General features: G+C 41.4%; 1 protein-coding gene across 1 annotated transcript; it reads right to left on the bottom strand.

Moving 5' to 3' along the window:
* LOC149436806 (5-hydroxytryptamine receptor 3A-like) lies at positions 1-26772 on the bottom strand. The gene is made up of 8 exons (XM_089661432.1): positions 26625-26772; positions 23985-24029; positions 21737-21846; positions 17750-17922; positions 13882-14042; positions 11930-12137; positions 7477-7683; positions 1-2438 (listed from the first exon to the last, which is right to left on the bottom strand). The coding sequence occupies exons 1-8, from the start codon at positions 26649-26651 to the stop codon at positions 2158-2160; spliced, it is 1212 nt and encodes a 403-aa protein (XP_089517558.1). The 5' UTR covers positions 26652-26772; the 3' UTR covers positions 1-2157.
* Between the last annotated feature and the right edge of the window lie 766 nt (positions 26773-27538).

Below are 27538 nucleotides of genomic sequence, written 5' to 3'. Positions count from 1 at the left end.
TTGAAATGTGCATATCATTTTAATACCATTTACTTAACTTTAAAAAATATGTAAACCCTCACCTTATACAGCGAAACAACCTATTTATTTTAAAATAGAAATGAAATTCAAAACATGTATGTATGAATATAAAAACATTATAAATTTTGATCACATACACTTTGATCACAGATCACACTGACCTTTCCAGTGAATGGCTGTGCAGAGGGGGCATGTCAGCACAAGCTTGATCATTGCATTAGCTCCCAGTACAACCACAGCACTGAGAATGCTCATGTCTAGTGTGGTCAGTTTTTAATAGGAAAACAGAGGACTGGGAGGAACACCAGGGATTTCACACAAAGGAAGCAATACAAAGAGAACAGGATATTTTTCATACAAGTACATGGTATAGCAGAAATATGAAATGTTGAGTTGACATATTCATTAAACATCATTTAGGTAATATTTATATATTGCACTGTTTTTTTCCTCTGCTGTTTGCAGAGTATTGTTTTAGTACAATATGGCCCAATCCAAAGACATATTCAGAGGACCTCAGAGGAAGAGTTATTAAAAATTTTAATGTGTATTTTACCAGGTAATTTGCTGTGTGCCTGAAGTTCAGCTTTAAACAAATGTAATTGTTTAACTTTAAATGTATGCAATGAATGTATTAAGGTAGCCAAAACTGTAAGACTTCACTTGACAATGCAGCTTTGCCTTGTAGAGTTGCCCACCAGTCTCTGGAGCTGTCGGTTCATCCTGTATCTCCTCTATCCAGGTTTTAAAAATGAACCAATGATTTCAATGAAATAGGAAAGCATATATCTCAAATATGGCAGAGGACTGGCATGGTAATATCATCAAGGGGTCAAGTAGAAACCAGTTTCTGACCGCATACTGTAGCTTTACTGCTTGTGTGGAGGACGGCTGTGCAAAATCACATCTATATAAGTAATTATGCTTTTCCGGATAGGGAGCACGTGCCCACTTACCCGCACTGCCACCCTGATATGCCGATCAGCCTGTCCAGGCCACTGATTCACAGTAGGAACCCACTGATTGTCGGAGCAAGCTCAGGAGCAATATCTGTGTTGGTAAACAACATAGATCTATTTGCTGACAGTTGGGATGTGACAGTTTTACACATTTTAACCTCCCTGGCGATATTCCCGAGTGTAGCTCGGGGTAAAGTTTCAGTACCAAGAGCGGTAACCCCGAGCTAAACTCGGGCTTACCATGCGGCGTTGCTCAGGGAGTCCCTGCAGCGCTTACCTTGTCCTTCGCTCCCGCGATGTGTCCCCTGCAGCATCCCCGGCCATCTCCTCCGGCCGATACCGGCATCCGGCTTCCGTGTTCTGGTCCCTGTGACGTCGGGACGTACGGGCACCGGAACCGGCGGCAAATTTGAAATTTTTAAAAAATGTCATTTTTTTTTAAATTATTATTATATAGTAAAACATTGCTGTTTCAATGAATTTCACATATATTTAGTTCCTACTGCTTTGTCCTGTGCCCTGCCTGCATTTTGACTGATCTTTCTGCCTGGAAACTTAGAAAAGTCCATGGCGTCCAAAAAGCGTCCCTTTAGGTCAAAAGCGGTTTTAGACCGGCTAGAGAACAGTGATAGTAAATCAGAACCACTTGCAGAATTGAGTGATAATGATTTGTGGGGAAATTCGTCATCAGACACTGAAAACGATTTTGCGACTTTGCTCAGCGATGTGCGAATTTGCCTCTGTATTTCAAATGTCAGTGTTTTTGGTTTGATTATATTATTGAATTAAATTTATTATTATTATATTATTTTTTTTATGATTATTAATTAAATTATAATTTATGATTTCGTGTTTCAAGTTTTATCAAACCCGGGATGTTTACTAGACTCTTGTTCGGACAGATTTCAGTGAGTTATTCCTAAAAATTACAGCCTACAATAAAAAACTACATATTTCCATGCAAAAAAATGGTACCGCTTTCAGCACTAAAAATAATCATACCGCCAGGGAGGTTAAACATGCTGATTTATGCAAAATGAGGATTCATGAATGGATTGAGGTCAATTTGACTGTGTATGTACTTCTGCTTTAAACAGATTATTTTATATCATATTTGCAGAATTTAAACACATTAGCAGCTTAAATGAAAAAAATCGAGTTCTCTTGCGCAGGTTTGTCATGTAGACCAGACTTTTATGACCACTGCAAACATTGCTATAACAATGATTAAATAGATGATTAAGACAAGCCGGTCCACCACAACTGCTGCAAAATGCCAGTCTGATTTTACATTGTCCTGGTTCTTGGAGATAATTAATTCTTGTCGCATCTTTAGAACTTCTACCAGAAGCTTTTTCAGCAGCTTCACCTCCATGGGGACATTTGTTTCTCTTTGTGAGTCCTGATTCCTAATCTCCATAGCCAAGTTTGTGTCAGATCTCTTTTGAACAGCAGTACCTACAAAAGAGGAATATGGATATTCTGTAACTGGAGTTGTCTTCTTCTAGAGGCAACAAAGCTATAGGACATGCTCTTTACATTATTTCAGCCTTTTTCAACCAGAGTTCCCAGGCAACTGGGATGCCTTGAGGTTTCTTCAGGGTGTCTTGGCAAAGTGCCAAAAATTGCCCAAAAATTGTGTACAAGCCAGAGGTGGATCAAGCCTGCCTTTAAGTTACACAAAGCCACGGATTGCACCATTACGAGCTTCTAGCCACCTGCACCCCAACAACCAATGACATCATCAGTTGATAAGGAGGATGTTGGTCGTCTGCACAGCATCCTTGTTTGACCCTCTCCGTCAGGGTTTGGGTCACATTAGCTGAGTGATGGAAAAAAACTTAAGGAGAAGAAAAACATTGGAATACTAGTCAGTACCAGTGTGCAAAAGTATATTTGATCTGAAAGAATAAATCACCTCCTACGTGTGTAGATGTGGATGCATTATGTAAAATTATTAAAATATTTTTTTTAGAATGAGTGCCTCAAGACTGTTATAATTTATAGGGTGCCTTGACTAAAAAAAGGTTGAGAAACACTGACTTATATTATATTTACACATTCGAGAAACATACATGTAGACCAGTGTTTCTCAATTCCAGTCCTCATGGACCCCCACCAGGTCATGTTTTCAGGATTTCCATTATTTTGCACAGGTGATTTGATCAGTTTCACTGCCTTAGTAATTACCACAGCTGTTTCATCTGAGGGAAATCCTGAAAACATGACCTGTTGGGGGTCCATGAGGACTGGAGTTGAGAAACACTGATGTAGACCAACATGTGGGGATGGGCTTTTGTTCACACCAGAACTGCTTCTCCATAAACATTACTCTATGGCAATACAGAAGCAGCCTAACCCCTTGTCAACCAAGGTACATTTATAAACAGCCTGGTATACAAAGGGTTAAAGCTAGCTCGTGGCTGCTGGGAGTTTTTAGAGCTGGCAAAGGGCTTTCAGATAAAATTGATCTCTGTGACTCTAAAGCCTCCTGATCACTTTTACGGGGCTCTGAAGGTACATTTCCTGCCCCCCCTCCTCTTAGCAGCAGCACTCATGGTGGTTCCTGGGCTCTCCCTTTTCTCTGGGGAGTCCAGGACCGTAGTAAATGGCCCCTGCAGTGAAAGCAGAAGGTGATCAAGGAAAATCCATTTCCCAATCTCTCCTGTGACTAATGGACCCGGAAGCATATTATGTCACTTTCAGGCAGGGTGGATTTGATTCAAATCAAGTTGAATGAAATCATGATTTAAATCACTAGTGAAAAGGTTTAATTTAAATCATAATTTTTAAAGATCAACTGTCATCTATGCCCCGCAGCGGCTCCTCCGCTGACCCGCTGTTGACTCACCGACAGTCCCATTCACTTTAGTGGGACAGCTGGTGATGCTGCAGTGACACAACAAGGTGAGGGAGGTGGCTGCAGCAGGGGAGTGGATGCCCGCTAACAGGCACTGTTATGGTGGATCTAAAATGACAGGTGCTCTTTAAAAGTAAGGAATCCAACTCATTCTTGCTGGTAGTTAAAATCTTTAATGCAAACCCAATGAAAGTTTCCTTTCTAGAATAATAAGCTGTCAGGTTAGTAAAACAATATCAGAACCGATTTTAGGTTTATAGGTTAATCACCTTTAGTTGGAGAATGACTCAAATTCTTTTATTTCATGTTTTATCTCATGGTTACGGTGAAATTGTGTGAATGCATCAATGCAATGTATGTTATCTCAGCTTGCAGAGCTTGGATTCAATGAATAAGTTTGCTGAAAATGTAAATATAGCAGAATATAGAGCCTCATGCTACATAACTAAGCTCTATTTCATGCTGAATAAACTAAATTATTAATGTATCTTAAATATAAAACTATCTTTAGATAGATTTGTACTCCAAAAATATTTTATTAAAATAAATGTGATTTAAAAAAAAATCAGATTTAAATAAAATAAATCCAATAAAATAAAAAATATTTGTCTTACATATGAACATACCAGCACACATACTGACAATATTTACAATGGGGTTGATTTTTAAAACTGGAGAGGGCAAAATCTGGTACAGCTCTGCATAGGAACCAATCAGCTTCCAGATTTTTATGTCAAAACTTAACTGAACAAGCTGAAATTAGAAGCTGATTGGCTACCATGCACAGCTACGCCAGATATTGCACTCTCCTGTTTTAGTAAATCAACCCCAATGACTTACATTGCAAATTTCAGCTGTTGTAATTCCCCATACTAAAAATATCAAAAGTACATTACAACTGACTTCCAGACATAAAACATCAATTATGCAGTTCTATATTGTAAAAGAAAAATATAGGAAGTTTTAGTTTCCCCTTTAGGTCCAGCCTGATATACAGATTGCATGTTCAATATAATAGTATAGAAGGTTGAATAAAGGGAGAAGTGATAAATAGTGAGGTTGTATTTTAAACAAAATGCTTACCTGAAAAGTAAAGTAATTCAACAATACAATGGGATGTTGGACTTCTAGAAAATGGCTGCTGCATTGGAAGGATTCTGTAGTAATGGGGAAGTGGGTGTCTCAGTATTTGCCTTCCCTCTAACTTTCAATCAAGAAGTGTGCATTAACATCCCTTCCCCCAGGAAGGGGAAACGCATTGAAAATAATTTATTTAAAATTGGGCAGCTGGGCATGGCAACCAATCACCTTCTATCTTTCATTTTCAAAGCTTAACTGAATAAGCTGATGATAGAAGGTGATTGGTTGCCATGAGCAGCAGCTCCATATTCTTTCTTCTCCAGTTTTGATAAATCCCCCCAAGACCCCAGAGGCCAGAGAAGGTGATATTGGCAGATAGCCCAGGAACTTCAGGCTCAGTTTCTCCTCCTCTTTTCATGCCCCCGTGAAGGTGTTAAGGTGAAGCAGGAACAGGAGCGGCTGCGGTGAAATATACAATGAGTTGCAAGCTGGCAAAAAAGGTGCAGTGTCTGGGGTGTTGGGGTTCAGTGAAAGGGGTGCTGGGAGGCAAGGAGGTTCAGAGTCAGGAGTTCATGAGGGTTCAATGATGGGTTGTCAGGTGGGAGGGAGGTGCCAGGGGTACAAGGTTCTTTATAGGCCTAAAAACATGCAGGGAGGCTTTTCTGACTGAGCACTACCCACTAAGGTGTGGGCTGTACACGGCTGGGCATGTCACGTGTGGACTAGGAGGAGTTAGGAAGGGTTCCAAAAATATAAGGCGTGTGGGTCTGGGTCCCCAAGCTCACATTGTTTGCGTTCGGGAACCTCCACCCACAGCCACCGGCTGTCAAATTGATATAAATGTGACCACCACACGGAACATCTGTGCATCCCCATGCGGGAATACACAGCCATATACTTAAGTTCCGCTACGGTGATTTACAGGCACTGTGATCTCCGATCTGGCAGCTCTCACCACCAATTTCCCTGCTTGACCTCTGCTGCTGACCTGAAGACCTGCATCTAGAGTTCCATCTGACAGATCCTCATAGAGGCCCCACTCACAAGTGCGCCTGCAACCACCCCTATTACCACCACTGTCCCAGATTCCACATGTACTCTCACCACAACAGCTGACCCTCATCCTCCCTCTCCTGCAAGCCAATCCCAGCTCTCATCACTGCACATGGCCCCCGTCCTTTCATCCTGCTCTCAATACTGCTCTCACATATGACCCCACTGCACCAGCATCTGCCTATCTGCTTGCTACAACTGCACCAATGCACGCCTTAATACTGAAGGAAAATGTATCCAGCCATCTATTGTAGCAGAGAAAAAATGAAGGCATGGTACAAAGAGACATGAAATCCTGGATTGTCTGATCCAATTTAAAAAAAAAAAGTCAAAATTGTTAGTAAAGCATTACATCAATAGCATGCTATCATCTGCACTGCAGATATAGGAGGTTAGCTTGTCTCTTGCATACCTTATCAAGCAGCAGCATTGAGTAATTGGGGTGCTTTTAACCCTGCAGGGTGCAATCCTTTACTACAATTATCTCGACTGCATGGCACAGTAATGAGTGCCATTTGACAATTGCAGGCTACACGTTTGACAATTAAAGGCTATACACCCACAGTTTTGTATTGTTCTTAAAAGAATGTTTATGCTTTCTGAAATACTAAAATGCAGGTGCATACAAAGCAGTTGAGATCTCCCACAGACCCCAAAGGGTTGTCACCAAGTCAAGCCTAATTCTTCTGGATGGTGTGAGGGTAATAATGTGTAGGGGCTTTCAAATGTGTATAGTGTATAGAGCCACCACCCAGCCATCATGGCCCATCACTATTTGTTTGTTAAGTTAATAATTTTGTTTAGTCATGTTCGTTATTTTAGAATGATTCATTTTTGGAATTTTTCTTCGTTTATTCAAATTTGTTTTGTATATTCGTCATTTTCAAATCGATTTGAAATTTGAATTTTGAAATTCAATTTTCAGAAGACGGCTATATTTGTTCTATTTTGTTCTATTTTTATTCTATTCTAATCTAGTCCATTTTTTTCTATTTTAGTCTATTCTTTTATTTTCTATTCTATGCTTTTATTTTTTTATTCTATTATATTCTATAAAACAGTCTAAGTAGGAATAATCATCTTATTTCACTTTTATACCTTTCTATATTTCTGTATTTTCTGTAATATGTTTCCTTTTCGAATTCAAATTCATTTTCCAACTCAAATCATTTGTTTCATTGTATTTCGGATTCAATCAAATTCGTTACTATCGTGATTCAAGAATTTGGATACATCCGAAACAGCAAGTAATGAAAATTTTGTCCGAATTTCAATTTGTAACAAAAGGGATCGCACAGGTCTAATTATGAACTTCCTCATTCCTCCTCTCTATAAAGTGGGAGCCGGGGGTGCTTTCATACTATTAAGACATAGATGCCCGGGCAATGCAAGTATGGTTGTTATTGCAAACAATGGTTGAAAAGGTTGGTCAACTGGTGTATTATGCGCATTCCGGTTTTCAATGAATATCAATGACTGGCATTTCGTGTTCTGCATACTTACTTTTTTTTGTGTCAATAGAAGTCAGCTTATTTTTATCATGGGACTTCACATCGAAGAGAAGAATACGTGCAAGATGTTTCATAATCCAGATTTTTATCCAGCGAGGGACTGTTTGTTTAGTTTCAGGCAACATTAACATATATGAAGTAGAGATGGAACCGATTATACTGATGACCATGACAGCCATACACACACAGCAGAAGATACCTGTACAAACAACACAGAATTTTAATTGTATCTAGATATTTTCTTAAAGCCTTCTGTTAAAGTAACCTGCCACAAACCTGTGTAATTTAGCATATGATGATAAAATACATAAATAATGGTTACAATTAGTGAGAATAAATGCTAGAATGAGAGAGAGCTAGATAACAACAAACACAAACCTATGTGGGGGAGATTTACTAAAATTGGAGAGTGGAAAATCTGGGGTAGCCCTCCTTAGAAACCAATCAGCTTCCAGGTTTTATTGTCAAAGCTTAACTCAACAAACTGAAGTTAGAAGCTGATTGGCTACCATACACAATTGCACCAGATTCTGAGTGAGCCAGTATTAGTAAATCTATCCCAATGGGGGAGATTTACTAAAATTGGAGAGTGCAAATTTTGGGGCAGCTCTCCTTAGAAACCAATCAGCGTCCAGGTTTTATTGTCAAAGCTTAACTGAACAAGCTGAACGTAGAAGCTGATTGGCTACCTAGCAGAGCTGCACCACATTCTGAGTGATTCAGTTTTTGTAAATCTACCCCAATGTCTCCTCTAAAGGTTTAGCTTAGCTCTGATCCCTTCTGCTTATTGCACCTCTCATTGATCAGTGAGACTTTCTAATAAGTGGTTTAGGAGGTGCAACACAGTGGCCAACCTAGACGTTTTAGAAATATGTTATGATTAACCCTTCATAACAGAGGGTAAAACAATTCTCAATGCTTGAACACAGTTTTGTAACTTTAACCACTTGAGCTCCAGAGGATTTACCCCCCTTAATGACCAGGCCTCTTTTTGCTACTCGGCGCTGCACTAATTCAACTGATAATTGCGCGGTCATGCAATGCTGCACCCAAACGAAATTTATGTCCTTTTTTTTCACACAAATAGAGCTTTCTTTTGGTGGTATTTGATCATCTGTGCGCTTTTTATTTTTCATGCTATAAACAAAAAAAGGCCAAAAATTTTGCAGAAAAACAATATTTTTTACTTTCAGCTATAAAAAATAAACTCAAAGTTGGTTATAAATTTAGGCCAAAATGTATTCTGCTACATGTTTTTGGTAAAAAAAATCCCAATAAGTGTATATTGATTGCTTTGTGTGGAAGTTATAGCGTCTACAAACTATGGTATAAATACTGCAATTTACGCCATTTTTCTGCTATACAGCGCTGCGCTAGTTTAATGGACAATTGCACGGTCATGCAATACGGTACATAAATGAAATTTACATTCTTTTTTTCCCCACAAATTGAGCTTTTTTTCGGTGGTATTTGATCGCCTGTGTGGTTTTTATTTTTTGCGCTATAAAAAAAAAGGCTGACAATTTTGAGGAAAAAAAAACAATATTTTGGACTTTTTGCTATAAAACATGTCCAGTAAAAGAAAATGCAAAAATCAAATTTAGTCATAAATTTCTGCCAAAATGCACTCTGCGACATGTCTTTGCTAAAAAAAAAACCCAATACGTGTAAATTAATTGGTTTACGTGAAAGTTATAGCGTTTACAAATGGCGGGAAAGATACTGGGATTTTTAGGGGTTTTTTTATACTAATAATGGCGGCGATCAGCGAATTATGGCGGAGATCAGGGACTTATGCAAGCGACCAGCGACTTATGGCGGTAATGCGGCGGACATTCTGACATTGGGGGGTACTGACTTGGGGTCACTGACATCCCCAAAAACACTAATACAGTGATCAATGCAAAAAAAAAACACTGACACTGTACTAATGGCAATGGGGAGGAAGGGGTTAACTTTATTTTGCAGGGAAGGGTTATAGGAGTGAGGGGAGTGTTTTACTAGGGGGCGGGGGTGTGTACTGGATGGGACAAGGCTGATCGAGAAAGAGAAACTGTTCTTTCTGGATCAGCTCATCCTCGAGCTGACAGGGAAGTGACAGACAGCACAGCTACTGCAGCTGTGCTGTCTGTCACTGTTTGCCGCCGATCGCCGGGAAACAGCCGCTAAGGAACGGCTGTGACCCGGCGACTCACATCTGTGGCGGTGATCGTCGGGACAGATAGGGCGACGGCACGCCTCGCGCAACCCCCTATTTGTTTACAAAACACACATTTTAAAACGTGGTTTTGCCTGTGAGTGCTGCCCTGCCGTCGTATATCTACAGTGGCTGGGAGGCATGCGGTTAACATGTGTTAGTAAAACTGTGCATATCATTGCAACTACTTATTGTATTCAGGTTGATTTTACTTTTTTTTCCAGGACACATTGGGCTTTCATTTAGTGGCAAATGGTAATGGATATCTCCGGATTCTTTTTTGTTATCAAAGGAAAACTGGCACAAAACAGTAATCGCAGCAATACCACGTGTTTATGTTATTTGTTTATTGTACCCATAGTAGGGCCTAGAAACAATATTGTGCATTTTGCTTTTTTCTCTACCTAAAAGTCACTAATACTAACTGATACAATTTTTTTTTTTAATTTGTTTTTTTTACTAATCTTACCCAAAAAAATAAACTAACCCAGACCTTTGACCCTGACCCTAACCCTGATCTAGATCAAACCTCCTAGTCTCTTTTCTTTCTTTCTTTCTTTCTTTCTCTTTCTAACTAGGTGAAAAGATACAATGTATTGTTTTCTCCATTCAAGAGGAGAAAGAACACAGCAGCAGGCTGTACAGTGATTTATCCCAGTAATAGCTAATCAGAGGCTCTCAGAGCAACCAGGAGATTGGGAACTGGGCCTTCCTTGATACCGCATATACAGTATGTCTACAGTCATTGGGAAGGGGTTAAACCTATATCAGAAACAAAATAAGTAAGCACGAAGTAATACACACCCGATTGGGAAACTATATTAGTTTGGGTCAATTTTATTTTATTTGTACTAAATCCAAGAACAAAGGTTTTGTATATTACAGCTTTCTAGCCCTTAGATTTGGCAGCTACAGATCTCTGTGAATAAATTCTGTGGCTGAGCAGGCTAAAATGCAACTGACACAAGTTAGTACTGCTTTTTTGCTATGCTGCTGCTGCTGCATTTACCTGTAGGAGAAGTAATGAAAGATAAGATCACTAAAACTAAAGGGTGTCTCAGAAGATGAAATGCTCCAGGGATCAAGGCTGACATCAGACAGCCCACAGACAATAAACCAACAATTTATAATCTTCTACATCTCCTTTTTCATCATTAGAATGTCACATTTACTGTTTTCTTTTGCATTATTTCTTGAGTCACTTGTCTCTGACCTTCCAGTACCTTCAAGTGTTTCTTGTTAGGAGGTATACATTATCAGTGTGATTCTAAAACATTTAACATTGGAGATGTTAGCTTGCAAACAGTTTAAGTGATTCGAATAGAAGTTACCCATAAGCAACAACCAGAAAACTCCTAGAGTTGACAGAAAAAAAAATGTATAACTGGTTGCCGTTGATTACTGCACCTTGCATGCTTGTTTTATTAAGAATTCTAGTGTTTTAGTGAGCGTTTCTTTTCTTGGTTAATTAACAGATGGAAAAGAGCATTTATTAAAGATAAACCCCAAGAAATCTGAAATTCTCCCTTGCAGTGGGGCTTCAATGGCACTGCGTTACCTGCTCATTTAGTCTAGGGCAGTGGTCTTCAAACTGCGGCCTGGGGGCCTGGATGTGGCCCTCTGCTTGCCTTTATTCCAGCCCTTGAGGCACTAATCCTGCCACTGACACCAACAATGAGGCACTATTTCTTCCCACTGACACCAATGGCAGGTCACTATTCTTGCCACTGATACCAATGTAGGGGCACTATTCCTTCCCACTGATACCAAGAAAGGGTACATTGTTTACTCCCCTTTTTTACTCGCACTGGACAGAGCCTGGACCCCTCAAAGTCTGAAAGACAGAAAACTGGATCTTTGTTTAGAAAGTTTGGAGACCCCTGGTCTAGGGGGAGTAAAAGCAATTTGTCTTACCTTATCCTCTTCCCCTGGCAGACAGCGCTCCCTCATGCCCCAATGGAGGGCTACAGACCATGCTCACAGAAACATAACATGTTGAGGTTGAAACATAGAGTGTGAGTGTTGTATTTATTTCTTATGTACCTCCTGTTCCCTTTTCAATGTCTTGTATGTGTTTCCCTTGTGTATTATTAATAAGGAAAATAAAGATTCTAAAAAAAATAAATGCAATCAAGGAGAATCTTCAATTAAGCATAGAAACCCTGTTATCAAAATCACATTTCTGAGAATTTTTGAAGAGGCCACAGTAACTCAAAAGGTTATGAGAAAGCAGATAGCAAACACATACCTAGTACTGGTGGGTTATCCGAATTGGGGAGAATGTCGTTAAGGATCAGCAAAAGCACAGAGAATCCCAAAACCACTGTTACTTTAAAGCCAAGCCTTTCCCCAGTCCCCAACTCAATGAACATACTGAAAATATCCAAGATTACCAAAAAACATGCTGGGACAATTAAATGTATTACATAAGCAAATGGAGCTCGTTTTATAGTTATCTGCAAAGAGAATGAAAAACATTGTATACATTATCAGGAAATAAAAAAATCTGTCCACAAAAGAGAATCAATATTTTCATATGTTTGGATCCTACATGTCTAATGTGGCTTGAGTTAAATGATGGCAGATCAGGCCATTCCCATTTTTGTGATGCTCTCTCATACAGCACCTTCACCTCTCTATAAAGTCATAATCCTTCTATCAGCAAAGTTTAAGCTATTCCTATAAAATTTGGCATTGTTTAAAATGTAATGGCTCTGGTTGACATGGGTTTCATTGACATCTTGGTGGAATTCTTAGAATCTAAAAAATAGGTAAGTGAAACGTTGGCAGATGACTGACATAAAGGAGGTTATTTGCTAAACCTGCATGGTCCAAAATCTGGTGCAGCTTTGCATAGAAGCCAATCAGCTTTCAGAATTTATTGTGAAAACTTTATTGAAGGAGCTGAACTAGAAACTGATTGGCTACCATGCACAGTTGAGCCAGATTCTGAGTGCACCAGTTTTAGTTAATCTCCCCCATGGCATTATAGTTCTAGCTTCAGCCAGTAATCCAGGCTCAGCTCTAGCCCTGCCAACTCACGAAGGGCTTGTATACATGGACATTTGTTTGTACAGTACAATATCATAACTGTGTTCTTCCCATACATACAAGTCAATGGAAATGCAAAAGCAGATTGAATCAGGAAGAAAGACAGAACACAAGCTCAGAAGAATTTCAAAAGGGACTCCAAAGTGTCTAAAATGTGTCTCTAATGCTAGCTGAATCCAGCAGGTATTTCCCACTTTCCCATCCACACAAGCCCTTACACTGGCCTTTCTCAACCGTTTATCCTGAAGGAACCCTTGAAATGATTTTCTGTTCTCGTCCTTGACACCCAGGGCAGACATTTTTAAGACCCTCATGCTCTGTACAACAACATTTATAGCAATAGTCATAACAACAGAAAAACACGCAGGTGCCTCTTGTTTTGGTGGTCAGTGTAGGTAGATCATTCACCATTGCTCACTGTTCAAGGAATGCCTGGCAATTTTAGGAAGCAACCTTGTTGAGAAAGGCTGCCTTAGACAGTAGCTAACCCTCATTTCCAACATAATACATGGGTGCACAGGTACATACATGGGAGCATGGGTGAGTGACAGCTCACATCAAGGGTATTTATAACCATAGAAAAAATGCAGAGCAGTTCCCAAACAAATCTCCAATGTACAGACACCTGCTAGCTGTTACAGCCCTGAATGTACACTTACTGGTTATTATAGTCTGTCTGTGACAACTAAAGTCCTTTGCAGAACACACAAAGAACAAAATGGTGACAGACACATTCTCTGCTCCAATATGGAATAACAGCTTCTGACTGATACTCTCCTTACACTGCTCTGTAATCATATCTGCAGTGGTTTCACTGTCTGTCTTGAGTGTGTAGGAATTGAGGAATAGGGCTGAAGGTTCTGACCTATACAATAGCAATTTTTCTGGACAATCAGCTTTCCAAAGAGAGCACTGGCCTGAATCAAGGAGGCCACTAGAACCATAACATTCCAGTGCAGAGGCCTGTAACACAGAGCAAAAAATGGGATTTCATAAGTCAGATCAGTTAAGGATGAATTCTGAACCATTCATCAATCAGTCTAACTTTGTATCTGATTCCAGAAACTATTAACTGACATAGGACTTTGAAGCTTCAAATCTGGAATTTAGCCCCACATGAACAAAAAAAACTGTAGGTGAATATTGTACCTGATGTGTAACTCTACTGTAATCTACAGTACCACTTGTAAAATTTCCATTGTTCACATTGACATTCACCAAGGTCCAGTCTCCTTTACTGACGAAGATGTCCTGTGCGTTTTTGTTGACCTCGCTGGAATTGGATTTGGCTAACATGATGATGTCATTAACTGCATTCAAACATAGTAAAAAATAATTGTAATGTTTATTATGAATTTTATTGGTATTACGCTGGTCATGTTGGTCGTGCTACATTCAGAATAAGATGTAACTAACCCAACACCAAGCTATGGATTAGTTGAAAATATCTTCCATTTTGATAGAAAAGGTGTGCAACCAATTAATCCCTTTTCTATACCAAAGCAGACCAATCATTTCTATTTATGTGTCTTGAATTCCTCATTATATTCATATGGGGTTAATGTGGTGGACAGTTGCAAACAATTGTTCTTGTAAAGATGGGCACAGTTTTTTGTTATCCACTTGCCCATTAATAACAAGATGTCCCAAACCACTTTTATGGATAATTTGATCTGGTACAAAAATCAGGATCCATGCACTAATTTCTGCTTTAGATTCAGTGTATACCATCATCCGCTGTGTACTCACAGTAGAGGACCACACCACTGCTAGATGCTCAAGCTCAGACCCAGCAACTTGTTGACATTTTTTGAGAAGTAATTACAGAACCATCTTAAGTGAGAGCTGACCTCACAATTCTAAGGAGACCTTGAAGAGGAGGATAGAGATTGTAGCCCTACCCTCATGAGGGCCGCTGTGTAGTGGGTATCCCAAAGCCTCTCTCCGCATAGCCAGGCAACAGGTATTTTTCACACAGACCTGAATCCAAAGACAATGGCCAGTCCAAGGGCTTGGTTTTGTTGTTTTATTATGGGAAATCAACTTGGATAGGGAAATAGGGATTATGGGATGCCCAATTTAGCTTGAGTCAATGAAAGGGGGACACTTCCTTCCTATGTACAAAGGCAAATCCTGGACTGTTCTTTTCCTGAAAGCTGTCAGTCATTGCAGATCAGTAGCAGCTGCCCTTTATGGGTGAGGAACTAGCAGCCCCTCAAAAATCAGCTTTAGTTATTGTAGCTACATGCAGAGATGTCTTCTCTCCCCCTGTAGAGCTGCTCCCAGCTCCACAGCCTGCAAACACTACCACCCCTCCTGGTTTCTCATAAGATCTCCCGGGACAAGGATAAAGGATTGAGCCCAGTGCTGTCCTTAGAAAGCTTACTATGTGTGGCAGTCTTTCCCCTTGTAGATCCCAGAGTGTGCTGCTGTACTCAAAGTGTCCTCTCTGCTCCCTGCAGGTACAGTTCACGATCCCATTCACACCTCAAAGCTGAATGTATCCTCACAAGTCAACCCGAGTCCAACCTGGAGGCCGTCCCCCCTCCAGACTAAAGTGACCCCTCCCAGGCACCAACAGTTTCCTCAGCACTCCATCTTCCACCCGACTCCTCTGTCAGCCTGACTCTCCCATATTTATGGGCCAGTCCACCACTCTACCAGGGCCTCCAAACCTGGGATTGGCCAGAATCCCATGAACATGCAGATTAGGTCTCCACCCCTTCCTACTTACTGACTTCTGAAAAGGTTTAATGGTCCTCCAGAGTCAGGAAGAAGCAATAAAGCCACGACCTGTTGAGTCATTCAGCTGACCTGTAATAACCTAACCTCAATCACAGACTCACACAATTACCATGAATCATACAGAAATGATTTTACCTAAGGTACATTACACTGTTCAAGTAGCACACTAGAGGGTGCTACAGGTAGAACTGTGCTCTCTTTGGAATATGGATGTTAAGTAGGGTTGCCACCTCATCCCATTAAAACAGAACACATATTAATTACACAGGTTCTGTGGCTGATTAAGGTGGTAATTAAACTCACTTAGTGCCTTATCTAACTAATATGTGTTCAGTTTTAGGGGTCTTTCACACAAACATTCCAATCGGGTCCACCTGCCCGATTTTCAGGCGGACCCGATCGGAACCTCCATTCTCCTCTATGGAGCGGCATATCCGTTTACACTCGTCAACATCCCATCCGCCAAAAAGGGACAGATGGGGAACCAATTCTCCTTCCGTCCGCCAGATCGGATCGGATGAAAACAAACAGGCAGCCCATTGAGGAGAGTGAATTGCTCTGTGTCTGCTCTGCAGCAGCGGAGGGGACACAGAGCTGTCATCTTCTTGCTCAGTGGGAATCAGCAGAGAGATCCCCCGCTGAGCAAGCAGATCCGCTAAATGGGTCCATCAATTGTGAAAGAGCCCTTAAAGGGATGAGCAGGCAACCCTCCATCCTGGTGCCAGAGCAGAGAGGGTTAGTCTGAGCTCCAGCCATCAATACACGATGGACCCTTCCATCACAGGCATCCACAGCTAAGGAGCAAGATTGGTGAGAGGGTTGTTTTGAACCTGATTCATTTTGATACTGTTTATGTTCTCCTGCAAATTAACTTTACCAAACACCTTCCCAATAGCTTGCTGTTTTGAACTTGAAAGCAACAAAGCATCGCCATCTGTGCACCACTTTAAGGGCCCAAACAATTATCTTGAGACTACACTATTTTGTCTCACGGCAATTTGCATAGATCTCACCATCCATATTCCTTGAGTACTGCTTACCCCTTATATACTAAAGTCCTGCAGGCAGACTTGGACCTAGCAGGGTCACTCCAGGGTTCCTGAGGCAGTATAGCCTCTGGAGGTTTATACTATCCTTAGTCAAACTGTCCTTGTTGCACTCTTAGTGACCCTTATTATATTAGCTTATAGTTTAGGCTAGTCGAAGTAAATGGTGAAACCTGGTGTTGCTCTCTGTATACAATTTTGGTAGAGAGTTACCCTGCATAGTAACAGTATGTTATAACATTGTGGTCATAGTTCTGTATTACTTTTAACTTTATTTGACCAACCTATCTTCTAATATACCAATTACACACATTCTCTGACCATCTCCTGCAGCATGTTCACATTCTCTAACCATCTCCTGCAGCAGGTTTACATTCTCTGACCATCTCCTGCAACAGGTTTACATTCTCTGACCATCTCCTGCAGCATGTTCACATTCTCTGACCATCTCCTGCAGCATGTTCACATTCTCTGTCCATCTCCTGCAGCATGTTCACATTCTCTAACCATCTCCTGCAGCAGGTTTACATTCTCTGACCATCTCCTGCAGCATGTTCACATTCTCTGACCATCTCCTGCAGCATGTTCACATTCTCTGACCATCTCCTGCAGCATGCTCCTATTTTCTGACCATCTCCTACACAATGTTCTCCTACTCTCATCATCTCCTACAGCATGTTTCCATTCTCTGACCATCTATTATAGCTTGTCCATAGTCCTTGGCCATTTTCTGTTGTACGCCTGCAGTGTCTCACAGCTTTCTGTACCATTGCATTCACTGAATGTTATGTGGATCCTGTTGGTGATGTCAGAACCCTATGTCAAAAAAGTATACCACCACCAGGCGCGGACTGACCATTTGGAAACTCGGGCACTGCCCGAGGGCCCGGGGTCAGTAGGGGGCCCCATGAGATGCCTCTGGTACCTTTTTCATAGGCTTTTTTGAGTTTGGGCAAGGACACAGGGGCCCCATGAACCCCTATTGAGGGCCAGGGGTCAGTAGGGGGCCCCATGAGATGCCCCTGGTACCTTTTTTCATAGGCTTTTTTGAGTTTGGGCAAGGACACAGGGGCCTCATGATCCCCTATTACCTGGGGGCCCCTTGAGTTGTCAGTCCGCCCCTGACCACCAATGCACTAAACCATACCCTCTTTTAACATTTTTAGCAAGCATTGTATCAGTGTGAATTGGTCATAAAGGTCTGGTTCCCAAGAGAATGAAGTTACCTGAATGAATGTACGGCCCAAAGGACAAGCTGCATGTCTGCTCATCAAAGGGGAACTTGAAGATGTCTAGATTGCAGGAGCTAACAATCCGTAGTGGTTTAGCATTATTAATTGTCCCCTCGTGTGTAACAGTGTAGTATGGAACGACAGGAATATTGTTGTCAGAATCTGTCCTACATAATGAAGAGGGTAACATAAAAAAAGAATGGAAAATATTTATTTAAGCTAGATTACTAGTATTAATAGAAAGTTACTAAACTCTGAAGCAAAAATAAAAGGTGTGCCTCCTGTAGTGAATATTCACTAAAATGAATACCTCCTAAAATAAATATGTACTTCTCTTGCTAACCATGCCACTGACCACTATTATATTGCTGAGAAAATGTCTCTTGAAGACTGTTCAGAAGTCAACACTTACACTGCTGTCTCCTGCTCCCCACCATGCAATGTGGCTCCCCCCGCTGACTTCAAAGTCACCACTGTGTCCTGTTTTTTACAGGGGGAACACCTTTAATTTTTTTTTTTAAGGGACAGTGTTTTTTTAATGAATCACAGCTTCACTTAGAGAACATACTTATGCATTGAGTCATGTTAGACAGGTACTAGCAACTTAAAGTGATTCCTCATTTTCTGAGGGGGGGGGAGGGGGAATAACAAACATGTCTATACTTACCTGATGTGTGAAGTGGTTTTGCACAGAGCAGCCCAGATCTTCCTTTTCTTGGGTCCCCGCAGGCTCTCCTGGCTCCTCCCTCTTATCGGGTGCCCCCACAGCAAGCAGTGTATGGGGGCACCCTCTGCTCCATGTGTCCATTCACACACGGAGCAGCAGTTTGGCCCCACCCCCTCTCTCTTCTCATGGGCTGACTGGCATTGATGGAAAGCAGTGGGAGCCAATAGCTCTCGCTTGCTGTCTCACCCAATAAGGAGGCAGAGACCCGGGACAGCCGAGGCTGCCGTTCACTGGATCGCGATGAAGCTCAGGTAAGTAGTGAGGGGGCTGGGGGCACTGCTGCACACAAAAGGTTTTTTTACCTTCATGCATAAAATGCGTGAAGGTAAAAAACCTTGAACCTTTACAACCACTTTAACCACTTCACCTTTGGAAGATATCCCCCCCTTGCTGGCCAGGCCATTTTTTGTGATACAGCACTGTGTTATTTTAACTGACAATTGCACGGCCGTGCAATGCTGTACATAAATTAACTTTATGTCATTTTTTCCCACAAATAGTAACACGAATACAGTGATCAGTGCTAAAAATTTGCACTGACACTGTACTAATGACACTGTTAAACATCTAAGGTGATCAAGAGGTTAACTGTGTGCTTAGCTATGTGTCATGGGTACTGTCTGTGCTGTTTTCACTAGGTGATGTGCTGCATTCTATTCCCTGTGCAGCAGGGAAAGCGAATCCAGCACATAGCCACTGACAGAACACAGGTCTGCCTTTTTTACATAGGCAGAGCTGTGTTCTGCCTGTTTCCTAGATGATCGGAGGGTGCCGGCACTCATCCATTGGCCTGCAGCAACTGATCATCTTCTGCTGTGACAAATCAAAGCAGACGTGGCGTGCCAGTGGCGCATGCACACCCGCGACCAGGAAGTGCACAATCACGAATATATACGTGATTCTGCACAGCGCGGCTGCCTTGTAACATTATGGTTAAAGTATGTGTTTCAGGGCAAATTACAAACAACCATAGGAAGCACATCTCTGCAATACATGCATTTTTTCATGTTTCGATACCTTTAGCTTAATTTCACACCTAAGCGTTTTCTGCAGTGTTTTGCAAAAACGCAGTACAGTCCATTTAACATGATTTCCTATGGGACATGTTCACATCTGTGCATTTTCACCTAGTGAGTTTTTTGGAAAGGGTCAGGGACTTTTTTGAATGCAAAAAAATGCATTTTTGCTTCTATAGAATTCAATGGAAATGCTGCAGAAAAGCATGTATTTGCTGCATTATTGATGCGTTTTAAATCTGCCTAGCAACAAGATAAATAAAAAAAAAGAAAAAAATGCACAACGCACCAAAAATGCAGAAAAAACGCAGGTGCAAAAACACAAGACGCAACGCAAAATGCAATGCAACCTGCATAGGTGTGTTGATATATTCAAATAGAGTGACGAGGGATTAGAACACCTGTCAGGTTGTTATTGCTGCCTGTGCCTTCCGGGTTTGTTCTGTTTACCATTATCATAGAAAATTAAAGTAAAAGAAAATCAAAATTTTTTAGTTGTCTCCAAGACAGAGAGAAATATCTTCCAAAGGGGTCACTAGTTCTGGTGACCTGAAGGTTTCAAGGGATTCCTTTAATTCACAAGGATTTCCTCTTATGTCCTGTTTTTGGCTATGAGACAGGAAGGGAAGTAAATATTCCCAATGTGACACAAATGGCGAAAAAAGAAAAAAAAAATACCAGCAGAGGTCACAACCTTCCCTTCCTAATTTATAGCAGGATATTCTACAACAGATTGCCAGGTTGTCTGTTAAGAAGATAGATGAGCTTAATTCACACAAATCAACAAGTGGCTCAAACTGAAAAAAAAAAATGTTTTATTATTATTATTATTATTATTATACAGTATTTATAAAGCGCCAATAGTTCGCTCAGCGCTGTACATTATAAAGGGGGACAGAACATGTGACAGAACAATACCAATACAATGCAAAACATGAGGGGATCGAGGGCCCTGCTCTTTCAAGCTTACAATCTAGGAGGGAGGGGATGGTGGCACAGGAGGAGATAGCTGTGGGGGATGGAGTGGTAGGAAGAGTGGAGGAGGTCGGCAAGTTAGCAGGGGGCGGGGTAGGCTTCCCTGAAGAGATGGGTTTTCAGGGTGCGCCTAAAGGAGAGGAGAGTAGGTGATAATCTGATGGGTTGGGGCAGGGAGTTCCAGAGGATGGGTGACACCCTGGAGAAGTCCTGGAGGCGGGCATGGGAGGAGGAGACCAGGGAACTAGAGAGAAGGAGGTCTTGTGAGGAGCGGAGTGTGCGTGTTGGGCGGTACTTGGATATTAGGTCAGAGATGTAGTTCGGGGCAGTATGGTGGACAGCTTTGTACGTCAGCGTTAGGATTTTGAATTTGATCCGTTGCGCAATCGGAAGCCAGTGGAGGGATTGGCAGAGGGGGGTGGCGGAAACGGAGCGGTTGGAAAGGTGAATGAGTCTGGCAGCCGTATTCAGGATGGACTGAAGCGGGGATAGCCAGCGGCGAGGCAGGCCAGTGAGGAGGGAGTTGCAGTAGTCGAGTCGTGATATGATGAGGGAGTGGATGAGCTGTTTAGTGGTTTCTGGAGTTAGGAACGTGCGGATTTTGGCGATGTTGCGGAGGTGGAGTCTGCACGAGTTTGTTAAAGAGTGGACTTGGGGCTGGAAGGATAGGTTGGAGTCCAAAATGACACCAAGTACTCTGGCCTGCGGGGCGGGTTTGATGGTGGCGTTGTTGGACATGATGGAGAAGTCAATGGGGGGTGGTGTCCGGGCTGGAGGGAAGACAAGAAACTCAGTTTTGGAGAGGTTCAGTTTAAGGAAGTGGAGCGACATCCAGTCTGATATGTCGCTCAACAGGTGTGTGATTCGGGTGGAGACCGAGGGGGTGAGGTGGGGGGTTGAGAGATAGATTTGTGTGTCGTCGGCATAGAGGTGGTAGTTGAAGCCGTGAGAGTGTATGAGTTGGCCAAGGGAGGAGGTGTAGATGGAGAAGAGAAGGGGCCCGAGGACAGAGCCTTGAGGGACCCCAACAGAGAGGGGGAGTGAGAGGGAGGTGGTGGCATTATAGGTAACGCTGAAAGAGCGTTGTGACAGGTAGGATGAGAGCCAGGAGAGAGCAGAATCTCTGAGGCCGAGGGAGTGTAGTTTTTTGAGGAGGAGGGGGTGGTCGACTGTGTCGAAGGTTTTAGAATGCAAAAGGGCTGACTTTAGTCTTGTGAAATGCTCTGTGACATGATATAAATTAGAAATGTTTGCATCACTTACATTTCATAAACGTAGAGGTCCGGTAACCAAAAATCAGTCCCAGGAATCAAGATCTGCTTAATTCCACAATAATTAGCTGGGTCCCAAGATATAAACTGGTTTTGCCAAGCCTGTGGACATTTATTTGGAGTTAATAATCATAAAACTAAATATGCAGATGTTTTAATTACTGCAAGATTATAATTATAGCTGTATTCCAGGCAGAGATAAACCACCAAGGTGTTACTTCTGATTTACATACCCTTGCCATGCTATGCATTACACAGTACTGGACAGCAGTCTTTAACCACTTCAAGCCCTTCCAGTTCAGGCCAATTTTCAGCTTCCAAAGCTGTCACACTTTGAGTGACAATTATACAAGCAACACTGTTCCCATATGAAATTTTTGATCATTTTTTAGACAGATAGAGCTTCCTTTTGGTGGCATTTAATCACCACTGGGTTTTTTTTTTTGCTATATAAATATAAAAATATAGAAAACTTTGAAAAAAAATTATTTTTGCTTACCTTTGTTTTAAAATTTGCAAAAAAAAAATCTTTCTTCATAAATTTAGGCCAAAATGTATTCTGCTACATTTATTTGGGCATAAATATCCCAAAATAGTGTATATTATTTAGTCTGTGCGACAGTTAGAGAGTATACAATCTATTGGATATATATTTGAAAATTGATCAGTTGAGACCCTAAAATGCCAGAGATTGGTATGGGGTATGGTAGTGATCAGGACATTGGTATGGAGTATGGCGGGGATCTAGACACAGGTATGGTGGTGATCAGGATGCTGCTATTGCATATGAGGTGATCAGGGTACTGTTATGGTGTATGGCGGTGATCAGGGTGCTGGTATGGCATATAGTGGCATTCAGGACTCTGGTATGGGGTATGGCCGTGTTCAGGACTCTGGTATGGTGTATGGAGGTGATCAGGGTACTGTTATGGTGTATGGCGGAGATCAGGGTACTGGTATGGTGTATGGCAGTGATCAGGACATTGGTATGGAGAATGGCGGTGATCTGGACGCTGGTATGGTGGTGATCAGGATGCTGTTATTGCATATGAGGTGATCAGGGTACTGTTATGGTGTATGGCGGTGATCAGGGTGCTGGTATGGCATATAGTGGCATTCAGGACTCTGGTATGGAGTATGGCCGTGTTCAGGACTCTGGTATGGTGTATGGAGGTGATCAGGGTACTGTTATGGTGTATGGCGGTGATCATGGTACTGGTATGGTGTATGGCAGTGATCAGGACATTGGTATGGAGAATGGCGGTGATCTGGACGTGGGTATGGTGGTGATCAGGATGCTGTTATTGCATATGAGGTGATCAGGGTGCTGGTATGGTGTATGGCAGTGATCAGGGTACTGCTATGGTGTATGGCGGTGATCAGGGTACTGTTATGGTGTATGGCAGTGATCAGGGTACTGTTATGGTGTATGGCGGTGATCAGGGTGCTGGTATGGGGTATGGCAGTGATTAGGACTCTGGTACGTGGTGATCAGGAAGTTGGTATGGTGTATGGCGGTGTTATTGTGAGCATTGGGACAGGTGATTGGGACTGGCTGCATAGTTTCTTGGTATTACACTTGGAGCAGTGATCAGGGACACTGGGGCAGGCTGGCACTGCAGTCTGTGAGTGTACATGCAGCTTGACAATACACTCACGGGCTCTCACCAGTCTCTGTGAGAGCAGAGAGAGCCAATCATTACTTTCAGTTTGCATTGTTTACTATTTGATTGGACACAGCAATCACATGGTAAAAAAAAACATGTGATCATCCATACACAGTCGTAATGTGATCCACTGGGGTGACGCACAGATCACTGGGCTCCTGTGTGTGTGCTCTATGAGCAGCACAGGAGCTGAAGATGTGGGCTGACATACAGGTGCATTAACCTGCATCGGTGCTGCATCCTATCTGCCGTTTATAGGCTGTGGGCAGAAGGGAAGCCATTAAATAGAACTCTGTAGTGTCAATTTATCAATGTTTTTTCAAGATTTACACTTTATTTAAATTGAATCTTTGGTGGAAAGTTGGGAATCTTGGGTGAAAGCTGTGTGGGTCTTGGTTGAAGAATTATGATAAAGAGACCTCATGTAACCTTTCAATACTCTAAAGATAACATAAACCGATGTAGAGATTTTCATGGCACACATCCATTGAGGAAATTATTATTTGTTTGCTATAGGAGCAGATCTTTAACAAGAAAGAAGTGATATGGCCTGCTTGAATTGTCATTACTTACCATGTTGAACCAGACATATGAGATCATTGTTTGCAGGGCCGTGTCCTGGAAGAAATTAAAATTTCAGTCAATAGTAGTTATACTGTGTATAAACAAGATTTCTAAAGCTGGCCATATACTTTATAGTCAGTTATAATCAGGCTCACTTCTACATAGAAACCAATCAGCTTCCAGGTTTTATTGCCAAAGCCTAATTAACCATTTGACGCCCGGCCTATGGCCAAATGGCATCCGCAAAAATGTATTACCTTTCCGGGAGGCCGCCATATGGCGTCCTCCCGCACATGCGCAGTTCGCGTGCTTGCAGAGCCGCGCAGCGGCGCGATCTGTCACCGGCCGAGTACCTTGGACAGATCTGATCTGAGAACCGGCCCCCATTGCTGGTACCATGTGACCTGCTGTGACTAATCACAGCAGGTCACATGACAGTTGTATACAATGGATGGCTTCATTCATGCCATCCATTGTATACTAGTGTCTAGCTGTGAATGGTCACAGCTAATCACATGCACATGTCATGTGATTAGCTGTGGCCAAATCACAGCTAAGCACAAAAAAAAACCCTGAATGAATCGATGTCATTCAGGTAAATGCTTGCTTATAGCGAAGTAATTCTTTGCTATAAGCAAATTGTGTAAAAAAAAATAAAAATACTGATCACTTCCCCAAAGTAGTACAATGTTACTATGGTAACATTGTACTACTTTGGACATAGTGAAATATGAAAAAAAAAAATCTTAAAAAAATAAAATAAATTTAATAAAAAATGTAAAATTAAAAAAAAAAAAAATATATATATATTTTTTTTTTTTTTTGTTCACGTTGTCACCAGTCAGTGTCCCTGATCACCGCCATGCCAGTTATATGATGACGCTGTACTGCACTGGTGACAGTATGTAAAAAAAAATTGTGAAAATAATTTTTTTTATTTTTTCATTTTCCGAAAAATTATGACAAAGAAAATACAACTTCAAAAAACTCGCCATGCCTCTTATGAAGTACGTCGGACTGTCTACTTTGCAAAAAGTGGTCATTTGGAGGATATCTGTACTGTTCTGACATTCTTGGACCTCAAGAAATTAGATTGGCTGTCAGAACTTCAGGTTTGATCAATATTCAGATCTATACCATAGTTTGTGAACTCTATAACTTTCCTACAAACTAAAAAATACATCCTAATTTGGGTTATTTTCACCAAAGACATGTAGTAGAATACATCTCGGCCTAAATTTATGAAGAACAATTATTTATTTGCAAACTTTTATAACAGAAACAAAGAAAAACGTGTTTTTTTTCAAAATTTTCAGACTTTTTTGTTAATTTAGCAAAAAATAAAAACCCCAGCGATGATTTAATACCACCAAAAGAAAGCTCTAGTTGTGTGAAGAAAATTATAACATTTTAGTTTGGGTACAATGTTGTATGACTGTGCAATTGTCATTCAAAGTGTGAGAGCGCTGAAACCTGAAAAATGGCCTGGGCAGGAAGGTGTAAAATTGCCCAGTATTGAATGGGTTAAAGCTGAGGTTAGAAGCAGATTGGTTTTTATGCAGAAGTGAGCCTGATTTTACACTCTCCAGCTTTAGTAAATAAACCCCTATGTGACACTTCAAATAAAGTTGAAAAAAAAACAGAAAAAATAAGCAGGCATAGCGCTGCTCACTGCCATAAGCAAGCACGGTCCCAAGCCTGCATAGTAAAATGCGCTTTGCCCAGCAGACTAGTGTGAACATAACCTCACTGTTTATAATGCAGATTTACTGGGTGAACATTTGCCATATTTTTATGTGTCAAACGTGCAATCAGGAAATGACAGAGTGAGGGGATGAGGGGAGTAATAGTAAATGCCCAAAATACCGAAGGAGCAAGACCAGCTTCTATATATTATCCTGCAAGAGCTCTCCATAGTGGACGGCTACATTTTTTTCTTTTTACAGAGATCTCGTTGACAGACCATTAATTTCAACAAATATAATCCCATTAGATATGTGCTTTTAGGGCATATTTATACTGGTCTGTTTTGATGGAACAAAAGTCATCCATCTTGTTGCATGAAAATGTATGTCAAGCAGAAATCCCATTCTTTCCCATGTGGCTAGTTCACATTTACGCACTGCATTTAAGTGTGGAAGACAAAGGGAAACCCTACATCCGTACACGAAATGGTGTACAAGCAGTAAGACCGTTGTTGGGTGTTGCCATCCTAGATGTGAAGTCGGCAGCCCCAGCCACCTCAGAACTGTCACCCAAGTGGCACTCTATAGTATAATATCCCATTCACACTTGTGTCTTGGACAACAAAGTCGCATGACAAATTCTCCCCCTTTGTTTTCCAACGATAACCATTCACACATGTGTGACTTAACATTTCAGCAACTTCAAAGCAGTTTATGAACTACTGGTCCAACTTTCATGCAACTTGAAGGCCATAGACTTCAATATTAACCATCAAATGTTGCACAAAAGTCATACCTGAATGTTTTGCATGCAACGGTGGGTCTGACTTTGCAGAGGGACAAGTTACATCCAAGTCGCACCCATCCAAAGTTGCATCAAAGTTGCATCATAGTGTGAATGGAGCTTTACTCTTTGCTCTTTCCCCTGCATTAAGAGAAAAAAAAATGGACAAGAAGGTCTTACCAAGCTGACAATTGTGTACAGTGCCATGTCAATGTAGACAGTGGTTGGAGTTGTCCAGTTCAACACTGGCCTTACGTCAGAATCAGAAACATTTTTCACAGCCTGCACCACCCCGATAAAACTGCATGATGAGTTGCTGCAGTAACACATACCTACAAAGACACATACAAAGTCTTTATGTCACAATTTCTTTAGTTATGCAAATAGATATAAACAGAGCAATTTTCGTGTTATATTTTAATTTTCATGAGATACAAATAATCTTAGCCATACAGCTATAATCTGTGAATGAGGGAGATAATTCTTCGACTCTTCAGACTCTTTCCCATTTAGATGTCCTGATATAAGCAGTGAAAGCGATGAAAGGACTTCTCTCAGTAGAGAAGAAGGTAGGAGTGTGTGGGTCCCCAACAGGAACTCTTGTTATTGAATTTAGCCCAGAGACCCAAAGCTGTGTCAAAGGTTTAGAGGCAGGAAGAGGACAGGGCATCAGTACAGTGAAGATTTGTTCAAGATCCAGCTGCCTGGACAATGTGGGACATCCTTTATTATAGGTAAGTTAGGTCACTAAAGCTGTAGAGATAAATTATTTTTATTTAATCTTCAGCTTTAAAGTAGAACTATGGACTGCCATTAAAAATATGTGCTGCAGCACCCAGTTCTGAGTACTTCTGCACTTACAGTTTTCTCTTAGCCACCCTTCAAAGTTCCACCAATTTGTGTTGATCCTGCTAGTGAAGGCAAGCCTGTAGCTTGTCAGTTGACAACTGGCCACATCTAGACTTGTCCACTGCTTTTCCTGGATTGAGAGCCCTGCCAATTGTAATCTGCAGTGACTGGGAGGAACAGGATGTGGGACACAAATGAAAGAGAATTTGCCTCAGTCCAAGAAGCTGATGTACATTTTTTGTTCA

Source organism: Staurois parvus, unplaced genomic scaffold (assembly GCF_062004578.1).
Source record: "Staurois parvus isolate SC_StPar_1 unplaced genomic scaffold, SC_StPar_1.0 ptg001336l, whole genome shotgun sequence".
NCBI classification, from domain to species: Eukaryota; Metazoa; Chordata; class Amphibia; order Anura; family Ranidae; genus Staurois; species Staurois parvus.
This window is presented reverse-complemented; position numbering and strand designations above follow the sequence as displayed.